Consider the following 13,434-nt stretch of genomic DNA (forward strand, 5'->3'; position numbering starts at 1 on the left):
AACGATGCCCCCGCCCTCCCCCGTTCTCTGCTGCATTTGCTTCAAAGGAAATGTTACAACAACATTTGACAATAGTATAGGGGAGGTCTTTCAGGAAAAAAAATGACTCATGACGGAAGTATACACAATGCTCTGCTCTTGAGGGGCTGGGAATTAGAAGACGCTTGCTCACCTCCCTCATTATCCTTGTTATCAGCACAGGAGGTTTCCATGGCAACGTTGCATCCGGGCCCTCTCCAGCCGGTCTGGCAGACACACTGCCAGCTGTTCTGACCCAGCGTGCATCTCCCGTTGCCGTTGCACAAATCAGGGCAGCCATCTGGTTGGAGAAATGGAGAGGATGAGAAGGAGGGACGTGAGGCCATGCTGGGGCTGCAGGGGAGCCATGCAAAGGGGGAGCAAGGCCGCAGGGCAGCCACTGGGCCAGCCTCAGAGTGGGGCCCGTGCCTGCCTTCGAAAAAGTCAGGGAAGCAGGCAATGCATGCAGTTGCAAGACAGTGGGGTCCCAGATGCAGGGGATCCCCAATGACACTGACCTGTGTGAAGGGGTCTGAGGCAACCTTCCCAAAGTGGGGAATATTCCAGAAAACTAAACCAGCTCTGAGCTTAAAAGCCTAGGTAGGCTGTTATTTCTAGCCAGTAGCTCAAAAGTGAGGCTACCTCCAAAAAAAATTTTTTTTCCTCCATTTTTTTTTAGAAGTACCTTCTGCAGAAAAGAGAAAATTCCCTATCAACCCAGGATGGAGGCAAAGTGCCCTCCATCATTCAGAATCTCAAGGATACATTTATGTATGATTATTACAAGCTTCTTATGACCAAGAACTGGATGGCTCTGCTGGGCCATTTTCATATTTTTGTAATATTTAGTTTTAAGGGGCACTTTAAAATGTTGGCTGTTTATCACTCAACCTATTTATATCATGATTTAAAAATACTGCTGAATCTGAAGGCTGTGGAAGGAGTGGGTACTCAGTGTCATGAATGGGGAAAAGAGAGCAATGTGTATGTGCATGGGGAATGAGGTGGTGTTCGAGTAATTCCGATTTTGTGGTAATATTTTCTTTCCTCTTCTTTTTTTTCCTGCGGTGGGGAGGAGTACAAAATCAGCAGCCTACCTAATTCCCTAATCGCTCCGGCACCCCAAAACTCTGCACCTACCACTCTTCTGACCTGAGCTTGGGTGCCAGGAGCCCGGGTGAGGGAAGAGGAGGAAGGGTAGCAGGGAGCACTAACAAGGGAGGGGAAAGTCTCCCCCCTTCCCCCCGGCAGAGCCTCTGTCACCCTTTATAGGATGTGGAGAGCAGCACTGAATTGGTAGGATATCACCACACTCCCAAAACCTACTTGCTGGCAAGCTTTCCTGGATATGTTTTCATTTTTCCTTTAACAGCTTTATTGAGCCATAATTTACATACCATAAAATTCACCTGTTTTAAGTGCACAACGCAGTGACTTCTGGTAAATTTACAGAGTTCTGCAACCTAGTTATGTTCTTCTTACTTCATTTAAATATACCCCAAATGACCACTAATTTAATTGTCCCAAGAATGTAACTTCCCTGAATATCTATCTCCAATTCTATCTCCACCTCTGTCACCATATCTATCTCCAGCTCTTTCTATATCTAGTTTTAAACCACACAAAGTGCAGCGGGCGGGGGCGGGGGGAGGTTGGACTGTTGTGAGGGGATGAAGAGCTTTGCAATGAGAGAGGCAATTGATGTGAAACCATTCTGGCCCAAGTCTTCTGAATCAAAAGCATGCATCTCCCCCTACTTCTCTCTCCAGGGTTCCACAGGCCTTAGAATGACATTTTAGCTCTCTTGAGTTTCCCTTGTGAGAATGCCAACAAACCTAATCTGTGCATGTGGCAGTGGTGGGAATTGAAAGGACTCCCCCCAGGAGGAAAGGTCTGGAGTGTCTGAAAATGAGTTGAAATTTGCTTATTTAAGATATCTTACATTTGAAAATTGTTCCCTCCCATCCTTTCCAGATAGTGGTATAGGTTAGGACCTGAGAGAACAGGATAAGGAAAGGAGGAGAAATTCTATTTGGGGGAGTCTCTGTGAGGAAGCTGAGCTGGCTTGAGAGGAGAAACAGGAGACTGTTACCAGAGAACCTGTTTCCTTTTGCTGTGTAGCCCAGCACTAAATCCAGGATGCAAACAAAGCATAAGTGTCTGCATAGCTCAAGAAGACTTGCTGGTATCCACACTTATTTTTACAGATCCCAGACCCAAATTTCCATTCCTTTTCTTACCAAGGAAGTGACCATGGCCCTGCCTGGAGAACCGCTGACATCCCCTTTGTTCATACTGTGGGTGTGTTCTGGGAGTGGAAGCCATCAGTTTCAGAGAATTACCACAAACATTTCACAGGAGCAAAATGAAACTCAGTAGGAAAAGCCCAAGGGACTTCTCAGAGGTTCTCAAGGAAAAGAGTGTATCTCCAACCTCCAGCCACCTCCAGCTTTACAATTTCCACCAGTAGAGTTTTGGTTGAATGGATCACAGGGAATACACTAAATGACAGACCTAGCAACATTTGCTCAGCACGCCATCTATTATATGTGCTTTGTTATTTAGCCACTTTGAGGTCTCATGTTTGACTAAAATCACACCCAAAGTCTCAACAGAAGCCTCATTGTGCAGGAAACCCACGTCGACTACATAAAATTTAAATTTGCAAAGAACACTAGCATGTCAGTCAGAGATAGGCACTCAAAATATCTGTGCTCTTAGATTGAAATGAAGCTTTTTCCCCCTTTCTCTTTTGATTTTTTTTCCTCCCCCCAACCAACCGAAGTGAGATAAACAGACCACAGTAGCAGGTTTTCTCCACATCATATGAGGAAGATGAAAACATGAACAGTGGGAAGCTGGCAAATCTCTGAGAAGTTTCGGGTTAGCTGGGAATTAATGGACAGCACTTTGCTTTTAGCTTGAAGAGGAGGAAAGTAGCCTTGGCAGGTGCGTGGTGTTGCTAGGCAACCCCAAGCTATCCCCAGCACAAGTTCATTTGGCTGATGGCCTTCTGAGGAGGTGATTCGTTGTGTTTGTAAAGTGCAAAGCCAGCTTCTGCTTAAGGAAAAACAAAATGTAGGAAGTAATTAGTCTGGAGGGCAAATGGGCGTCAGGTGGCAACTTTTCTCTGGAGAGGATTTTACAACTAAAGTTGGAATGGACTTATGGGCTCATGCTTGGGGATCCAAAAGATCTCCCATATGGAGTCTTCTGGATTTCAGGCTAGCACTGCTGACTTCCTTCAGTGTCCACCTCTGAGATCACTGATATAGAATGTGGTAAGGCACATTTTTTCATTCTTTGCACAGCTAGGCAGCTGGCTATCTGGAGACTCCAGGTTCTATCATGACCCTAGGCTAGTGGGTCTCCACTGAGGCTCGTTAGTTCCTTTTTCTTCTTTTAGGGGACATTTGGCAAGGTCTGGAGACATTTTTGATTATCACAACTTGGGGAGGATGCTACTGACATCTAGTGCATAGAGGTCAGGAGTACCGCTTGACATTCTAAAATGCACATGACAGTCTGCATAACAATACAGCTTCAAATGTCAATAGTGCCAAGGTTGAGAAACCTTGCCCTGGACCCTCAACTCCATGAAACTGGAGAGTTCCTTGTTTGCTGGCCTCATGTCAGGCACATTGTAGATGCTTGAATGAATGGCCAGTCAGGTTGTGCTGTATCATTTCAGCCTGCCTTATCTATAAACTCTTCTGAGAGTCATGAGAATATGGCGCCCCCTTCTCAAAGATCAAAAGAGAACTTTCAAGGCCATCAGTGATATCTTGGGCTGGTTCTATCAGAATTCCAATGCCTTTGGCAGGGTGGAAATGATATAGTTTCTAAGACTTCTACATACAAAATTTCAACCACTAAAACAACAACAACAACAGCAACAACAACAACAACAACAATCCATCAACACAGTTACCAGGTAGGCAGGCTTTTTGCCTTGACAAAAATAATGCAGAAATTTGGGATTAAAAAAAACAACAACCCAAAACTCACACTTATACTCCGATGACTCCCAAATCTTTACCTCCAGTCCTCTGAGGTCTATACCTGGACTCCAACTCACATCTCAACATCTCCATCTGTTCACTCACAAGTACCTCAAACTCAAGAGAATTTGGCCTCTTTACCCCCACCCCCCAAACTCTGATCCATTGATCAATGAATGGCACCTCCATGTACCCCAATGCCACAACCTTAGAGTCATTCTTAATACCCTCCACAGTCCTCCACCACCTCTGTCATCTCTTATACCTTGTCAACAACCAAGTCCCGCCTGATTTTTATCTTAACAATAAGAAGTCCTATTTGTCCTTCCTCCTAAATATCTCTGGAATCTGCATTTTGTTCCCACCTCCACTGCCTTGCATTAATCCAAGCCTCCTCATCTTTGCTCTGGACTCTTGTGAAAGCCTCCTAACTGGTCTCCCTGCTTCCAGTCTTGCACCACCATCCACTTCTCTATGTTCAGGAAACTACACAAAACAAATCCACAGCTTTCCATTGACCCCAAGGTAGAGGCTGAAGTCTTTCACCTGGCTTACAGACCTTATGTGAACTGGTTCTCATGTCAGCCCATCTCTGTATCACTTTAGGCTTTGGTCAGATCAAAACTGTTCAGTCTTTCTTCATCTGCCTAACTTCAACCATTCTTCAGATCCCCACCCAGAAGTCATCTCTAGGAAGACTTTCCAAAGCTCCCAGTTCCAGGCTAGCTACACCTGTGATAGTGCTTTTATCCTGCCCTATCCTATCCTACCCTACCCTACCCTTACTTACCCTGCCCTACCCTATCCTGCTCTGCCCTAGCCTAGCCTAGCCTACCCTATCCTACCTCACCTTACTTTATCCTATCCTACCCTATCCTATCCTACCATATCCACCACACTGTATCAGAACTGTCTAGCATCTCCTTGATACTTGCATCCATGTAGCAGCCACTCCTTAAGACATTTTACTGTCACTTGCTAGAAAATTATTGCAATAAATGTGTACATAGCCAACTATAATTTGAATGGTGCCTCTAGACTTATGCAGTGTACAACTGAACAGCTTCCCTGGGCACTCCTGTTATGAAGTAAATATGTCAGGGCAGGTGCCATGTCTATCCTGTTTACTCTTGGATTGCTAATACTCAATAAATAGGGAAATGAATGAATGACTTTTAACTGAACTCAGAATCTCCAACATCTTTGGCAGAGTGGAAATGGAATTGTTTCCAAGACTTTACTACACATGGAATTCCAAACACTAAAAAAAACCCCCAAAACCAAACAACAACAACAACAACAACAACAAAAACCTCCAATGACACAGTTACCAGGTAGGCAGGCTTTTTGTCTTAACAAATGTTAGGCATGAGGAAAATAATGTCTAAAGTACAGTAAAAAGGGGAGCATAAATGCACTTGAAGAAAGCTGTAATTACCATAAAAGGCTTTTCTAAAAAAGCATCAAGGAATGTTCTGCCATGTGCAGCAATTTAGAGGTAGAAATAAGTGGCTAATAGTATATAAGGAGTGTAAGGGGTATGTAGTGTATAAGGGGTGTAGAAAGAGAAGAAAGATCTTAACATTCAGCATCAAGCACACCTTAGAAAAGCACACCCTACCCAGATAGAAATGAAGGTGAAAACACAAAACAGGCTGTGTATAAATGAGGACAGATGACAGGAAAGCTTGAAAAGTGATGGATCCCTGCTTGGCTCAAGAGACCATTAGGAGAGCTACTGCATCCTGGAATAAACCCTGGTGGAAAGTCTTCTGAATCAAGGGGAAAACCTTAACCTGGTTGGGGTCAGAAAATTCTGGGATTAAAACCTAGATTCGCCTCTTGCTGTCTGTGTGACCTTGAGCTGGTGTTTCACCTCTTACTCCTGTTGGTAAAACTCTGTATCTTACAAATTAATCTTATTTACTGTCCTTCTCAATATAACCTGCATGAAGGCTGGGACTTTGGTCTCTTTTGTTCACTGAGATATCTTCAGTGTCTAGAAAAACAGTTGGCATATAACAGGCATTTATTAAATGTTTGTTGAATAAATAACTCAACAAAGGTGATGATGATACTTTGTACAGATGCCAGAGGGGTGAAATGAAATTATACAGGTAAAGGTTTTAGCATAGAGCTTGGTATATTGTGAATGTTCAATAGATAGTAGCTCTTGTAGTTCGTGTTGATATGGCTGCTCTTGCAAACATTACAGTTAGTGCTGGGCTTTTCTCTGGGGCAAAGTTATAAGTGCAGGCTATTTCTCTTTGCCTTACCTCCAGGTCAGGATAAAAAACACAAGCCTATCCTGTTTCAGGTTAAAAAAAAAAACAACAAACCTCCGGTATTCTCAGTATATGACTGCATCCAAGAACCCAGCAATGCCAAGTTGGTCTGGGTAAGTGAGAGGAAAACCCACTGAAGCTAAGGGCAATTCTGAGGGGCAGGAGAGTTGAAGGTAGAATAAATGGTGGCTTTTTCTCTTGGACAGGATTGTACTTTGGCATGTTAACTTAATTAGGGACCCCTCTCTTTCAATTGTTTTAGATATCACTGTTTTCTGAGAGCTGGGCATTGTTGGAATTGAGAAGTGGATACACACTGGAAATATGTAATAGAGTCTTCCATTGCATTCCAGAACTCTTTGGAATTGAAAATAGCTGAGGTGTTGGGGACCGTGTATCACCAGGGGTTCAGCAGCCATTTATACTAAACAGCAGTGGCAGACACTCAGAAAATTAATTTGGTGCTTCAAGACACTCTGGGGAAAGCTCAAACTAATTTTAGAAGACTGGCTGCCAAAGAAGCATTCTGGTACCCAGAAAATGGAAGTGCTTGTCCCTCTTGCTCACCTGTGTGAGGACGAGGGAGCTATGTAGGGACTCTGTTTCTAGGTACAAATTGGCATGGAAACTCAGCCATGAACCTGTACTTGAATGGCTGCTTCTGCTTTGTTAGGGAAGACATGGCAAATCCAGAGACAGATGTTTTTCTCTGTTTCAGCAGCCTCTGTATGTCTTAAAGGGTTTGTGTAGGAGAGCATATGGGGGATGCTGGGTAGGGATGGCTGGGAAGGCTAGTGATCCTTTCCATGGTCCACTGCTCATCTTCTGCTCATAAGGCAGAAATCATACCCCTCAGCCTTAGGAGCAACAGAAGCAGCAGAGCCTCCGTGCAAGGGGACATAAATTTGGATCCAGCTGTCTATGTTGCACGTTTCCTGGATGCACCTGGATTCTCACTGATCAGCATCATTTCTGTCTGCCCAGGAAAAGGAAGGCAGCAGGCTTAGCCTTGGCCTCAGAGAAAATGGTAAACTTAAAAACAAATTCCTTCCACATTGGAGAGAAAAGGGGAAAGGAAGATACATTTTTTTTTTAACTGTTTTGATGCTTTAAGCTCCTATTATTACTTTGCTTTTCTGAACCAGCAGAAGATCATGGGGGGTGGGGGGAGGAAACAGTGTTTAGGCAACAGTAACTGGAAATAGCTCTTCTTGGGAGGGGGGAAGCTCCTGTCAATTACTTAGTGAATTCAAGACTGAATCATTGTCACCCAGTAGAACCAGGGTTTCACACAAGACTATGCTTCCCTTGGGGGAGGCTTGTCTTCTTCCTCTGGAACATCCTCTTTATTCCACTTCACCTAACACAGGAGGATGTAGTGGGCTAGTGCTGGGAAAACATCACCATGTTGCTAAGGCAAAAACAACTGATACCATGTTGAAATCTGCTGAAAATGCACCAGGGGTTTCTCCAATTGATTAGATAGGAACAGTGCTTCTCAAAGCGTGGTCCTGGGACCAGCAGCATCAATGTCACCTGGGGACTCATTAGAAATGCACATTCTTGGGTTCCATCCCAGGCCTACTGAATCAGAACCTTGGGGGTGGGGCCTGGAAATCTGCATTTTAACCAGCCCTGGGGAGGGAGGGATTCAGATGTCTGCTCTGTGTGAGAACCACTGCTTTAGGGTTAAGTCCTGAACCTCTAAAAGGGCCTTGAAGGCCCTGCATTTATCTGGCCCTGTCCATTTCTCCCTCTCAGGTCACATCACATCAGGCTCTGCTCCCTGAGCTTCAGCCACACTGCCTGGCTGGGTTCTAGAACACAGCCTGAATCCTCCTCTTGGACTTCTGCAGCTCCCTGTCCCTAAACAACACTCCCTGCACTCTGGTTAGAGCCATTCATCCTGGGCTTAGCCAGTGCTCCTTCAGAAGGCTTTTTGACTTCCAGCCTGGGGGTCCTCCCCACTAGGTGATGTCATGGCACCACCCACTCCCCCTCCTATAGCGCTCCTGCCTTGTCTCACTTCCAATTCATCCTTTGTTTCAAGCAGTGCGTCTCAACCTGGTGTGCATTAGAATTGGCTGAGAGTTCTGAAAAATCTGGATGCTAGACTGCACCCCAATTAAATCAAAATCTCTGAGGATAAGACTCCAGCATCAGTATTTTTATTTTTTTGAGCTCCCCAAGTGATTCCTGTGTGCGGCTGAGAGTGAGAACCAGCAGTTTAATGCCCATCATCCTGGGAGCCTCTAAGCCTCCTGAGTGCAAAGACTCCGACTCTGTTGTGTATGGCTGTTTTCCCAGCGCACACCCCAGTGCCTAGCATTACAGGTATTTGTTGAATGAATGCATAAATAGACCGTATGTGCGGTGTTTCTGCTGTTTCACTGTGCCCTTGATTCAGCAGCCAGGTAAAAGTAAAAGCTCCCCGCAGTCTACATCCCAAGCCCCTGGCTGGATGGCACTTCTCCAAGCAAAAGAAACAGCTAGTTGCAGCACAGGGTCCAAAACCAAGCTGATGACAGTGACTGTCAATAAGTGCGGGAGTGGGTCCGTGCCTTTCAACTTGGAAGAAGCTGATGCCTCCTGACTGAAAGAGACAGAATAGAGCACCCAGCGAGGTAGAAGAGAGCACGTTGGTAGATTAAGAGGGTGACAAGAGTCACACAAAGGCATGGATGACAATAATAAGAAAGTCCAATGGTTTAATTTGGTTCTTGGAGAATAATCAAGTTGTTGTACCTTATGTTGCTTATTCCCACAGCTGTCTGGCAAATAATGAATGTGGTACCTAACCGGTATGGAAATAGGGACAAAGACGCGACTTTGATTTCTTATTTGTTATTTTTAACCGTCCAATTTCTATACCCACTGAGCATCCTTATAGCCACAGGAGGGTCATAAAAATACAAATAACATCTAGGAGGCCTGTGGGCACGGACTCGTTACTTACTGCAGGGCTGACGGCTCTCTTTTAACTAGTGTAAAAGGAGGCCAATGATAAATTGCTGTGTATTTGGTGGTTGTTGCTGTTTGTAGCACAACTTTAGGAAATGTAAGGAAATCTTGAATGCTTGTTTCTTATAGATGGTAAAAGAGCTAGGTTTAGAATCTATCTCAAGACTATGGGTTTTAAATTCTGGATTTTAACATGCTTTTAATATAATAACAATAACAACAGCAGGCCCCCAATGTAGACATTTCTGTGTTCCTGGCCCTCTTTTACGTGCCCGGCAAGCATTAGCTCATTTCAATGTCACACCTTATAGTGTAGGTACTATTATTATCCCTATTTCACAAGTGAGGAAACAGAGGCACAGAGAAGTGAATTAACTTGGCCAAATTTGCAGAGTTGGTTAGTGGTGGAGCCAGGATTTGGCAGCGGGCAGACAGACTCTGTAGCCTCTGTTCTCAACCAGAGTCACTAATGGTCCTTGTTTACCCGAAACTGTTTTAGCACTAAGAGTCCCTAATCCCAGGAAACTTCTTAGTCCCAGGCAACTTGGACAACTGGTCATCATCAAGGACAGGGACTGAGCACTGGGATCTTTTCATTGGAAATGATAGAGGTGGAAGGTAGGGCTGGAGGTGAAGGCCTCCAAGGGCAAGAGGGAAGGCGCCTAAAACATACTGGTGTCTCCTCAGGCCAAAGTCCCAGGTCAGCTCAGTAGTCACAGGGCAGAACTTAGTGTGTGAAAGAAATGGGCTCTGGATCCGGCCTGCCTGGGTTCAAATCCTGGCTCCACCCCTTGGCTGCATGATCTTGGGCAAAAATGATAAATTCTTTATTCCTTACTTTCTTCATCTGTAAAACCAGGACAATAAAAGTACCTTTTCCAGAGGGTTGGCTGGCCTTTAAAAGAGAAAATACATATCACATGCTTAGCATGATGGATAAAGATATGTAAATGCATCTAGTAAAATGCAAGATGTGTAAATTTTAAGTAAATGCACATAGTAAATGTTTCAAAACTGATATTATTGTTGTTGTTTAAAGTAACCTCAAATGATAGCAGAAATGTTTATGTGGCTCAGGGAATTCTTCGATTTTTCGCTTGGCAATGAGGAAAGACTGTACACTATGGTTCAAAACGGGATCGGTACAGTCAGTATAGCAAAGGCCCCAGGAAGATGCCCTCCAAAGACTGAAATGGAAGTGAGAAAAATGAGGTAATTTCCTGAGAGTTCCATGAGTAAGATCATCACATAATGGATGTGACATGTTATCCAAAGAAGCCCCCCTAAAATGTAAGAGGCATGTGAGGTGAAACTGAAGTCACAGGGAGTGGACATCTCAACCAGGCTCAGAAAAGTATGTTAACAGAGAGGTGTGGTCTGCCTGGGGTGTGGAAAGGGGGCCACTGAGGGACATGCGGCAGAAGAGTGACTTGATCTGACTTGAGTTTCTAAAGGATTCCTTCGTGCTAGGAGAACAGACCAAGGATGCGGCAAGGATAGAGTCGGAGAGGATGTCCAGGAGGAGGCCATATGGATAATTTCTGTAAGTCATACTGGTGGATTGGTGGGGCATGGGTCTGCTACTGTGACCCAACATGGCAGGACTAATTCTATATGTTTTTAGGGTTCCCTACACATCCCTCCAATAGAAAGACTTGTGGTACAGATGCGGAGCAGAGGACAAAATACACTGTCCAGAAAATAGCACTCTGGATGATACAATTAAATTAAGAGTACAGATTAAACTCTTGAGGTGGGAATCAGCAAATAAACAAGGTTGAAGAGGCTGGATTTTGTGGTGATTCTGCCCTTGTCTCCATGTTGCTTTTCCATATTAAAGGCAACATGCAGAAGTGGAGGGAGAGGGTAGCATGGGTGGAGGAGAGCAGAGAACTACAAAGTCACCCAGGCTTTCTCTCCAGGTTCAGGGCTGCCAGTGTTACACAGAACAGCTCCAGCAAATGACCTCCCTGACTTTCTTGATGTAATGACTTCAGACCAAGAGGCTGCATTTAGTCTGCCAGCTTCATCTAGTTCTTGGCAATAGAGCTTCCTTGGGCCAACCCCAAACACCCTCCCAGGTTATTGCAGCTGGACTTTTAATCCCTTTGCACTCTGTTTATCCCCATAGATCAGCTTGACACATCTGAATTGCGGCATTCAAACACACTTAAAAAGCTCTATGTACCTGTCTATCCTTCCATCCATCTATCCATCATCTATCTATGTATCAATTATCCACCTCTGTATATAAATATATACATATATTTATATTTATTAATCTGTCAAGACTTCCTTACAAACTAGTCCCTCCAAATTATCTGAAGACTTGTTTTTAAAACACTGTGTATCAAATGAGCTCATACAGTAGCTGTATTTTATCTTGTTTTATGTTACCATCTACCTGTACAGAAACACCAAAAACATTTCAATCTCTCCTTTGCTTCTTCACTTTCTTTTCTTTCCTCTGGCTGAAATGGCATCTCCCAGCCCTGCCCTTGTTCATTAATCCAGCACCTTCTATCATTCACTCCTTCCCATCCTTGTGACCCAAGTAACCCTGAGTCATGAACTTTTCCTGTTCTTTGAATCTCTGTTTGCATGTATTTTTCTAGTCCTTTTCTTAACACAATTTTTAGGTGACCAATAACCTGGGGGGAGGTCATTGGTTGTTATATGTTCTTTATAAATTTTGCGATAAGTCTCAATCAGGAGGTACATTTATGTGTGGCACGTATAAAAAATAAGGAAGTTTTTGTTTTCTGAAAAAATATAGAACAGGAGTCAGAATTTTAAAAATCTGGCCTATGCTATTGTTAGGTGCTATTCTTCCATTTTGCATAATGAATGTACCCTTAGGAAGGTGAGAGTTTCCTCTTCGAAAATCCTCTCATTTACAGAGAAACAAAAATCCCTCCTTTCAAATTTATTTCAGACATGCAAAACAGCAGCATGTTTCTGTAAAGTCACATTTTAGCTAAATGGATAATTGAATGGTGAATGGGACCTGCTCCTCAGCTGCTAGCCTGCAGCGTTTACACGCATACACACACACACACGCACGCACGCACTCCCAAATTGCAGCACAGCAATCCCCAGGAGGCAGAAAGCATGACTGATTTTTCCAATAAAGCTGAAAAATCGATAATCCTTGTAGATGGAACGCTCACATCTCTAACCACCTCAGAATTTCATCTCCCTCTGCTATCCCTCCCCAACAAGCTTCTGTCTCTGCCCTGGCACATGTCACCGATTCCATACCGCCAGGATTTAGCCTGAGTTCTATTCCAGTTCTACTGAACGTACCTCTTAGAGAGGCCCTGCAATGCGTCTTGATTTAGAGATGCTTGGGTTTTATGTGGCTCTGGGAAATGTTGTTTAGCTTTTCCGGAGCTCCAATAAGTTCTGATGTATGGCCGTGCATGCCTGCATGATTAATGGCACATGCAAGGACTTGGAGCCTTCAGAGGTCACCCTGTGTGTACTGAATAATACAGCGCAGATCCAAAAATACCCTTGGATGAGAATCCTGGCTCCTCACAAATGCACTGGCATTGCTTGCTTTAGTTGACATTGCCTGAGACTTGGTGCCTCTCACTGACTGTGCTTCTAAGAAAAGTCACTTCCCCCAAACAGACATTTTTAAGATAAAAGGGGAATAATTTTGGTTTCTTGGCTATTTCTCTATCAAGTATCAGAGGTACCAGGATAAGTAAGAAGGCTAGGAAAACTAGAAGGCTGATGATATACTAGACTCTGACAGGACTTCCAAGTTCATGGTAGCTAGGCCATGGTGGGAAGAAAATTAAGCATCTGTGCAAAATATGCTATGGTGTGCAATGTTGTGGTTGAGAATTTAAATGCACCAAAGTCAAGAGATTCGAAATGATGGTTCCCACAGCAACTATAACTCAGTTCTCTGGTGAATATAAAATTAACTTTATTGCAAAACATGCTGTTCAATTTACGCCTTAATATAGTCATGGCAGAGTTACAGTTGCTGTGAGAACGCTAACTCTGAATTGTTTTGAATAATTAATTTAATGAAAAGTTGGTGGAAATGTGAACTCTGATAGAAAGTCAACTTAAATTTAGGGAAGTTGGCCAATTATACCTATGCTGAGGAGTGAGGATTCATTTTGGGAATCTGAAATAACTTAGTACACTCT

The 13,434-nt window shown here is 43.8% G+C and overlaps 1 protein-coding gene across 1 annotated transcript in view; it reads right to left on the bottom strand.

The window, feature by feature from the left end:
- TENM2 (teneurin transmembrane protein 2) overlaps positions 1–13,434 on the bottom strand; it is a gene marked incomplete at its 5' end in the record, with an annotated part of 375,214 nt that overhangs the window by 111,553 nt on the left and 250,227 nt on the right. Inside the window, one exon of the mRNA XM_049648903.1 lies at positions 173–319. Within this exon, the coding sequence (XP_049504860.1) occupies positions 173–319 (147 nt within the window). The remainder of the gene's footprint in view (positions 1–172; positions 320–13,434) is intronic.

The sequence above is a fragment of the Panthera uncia genome, assembly GCF_023721935.1.
Source record: "Panthera uncia isolate 11264 chromosome A1 unlocalized genomic scaffold, Puncia_PCG_1.0 HiC_scaffold_17, whole genome shotgun sequence".
NCBI lineage: Eukaryota > Metazoa > Chordata > Mammalia > Carnivora > Felidae > Panthera > Panthera uncia.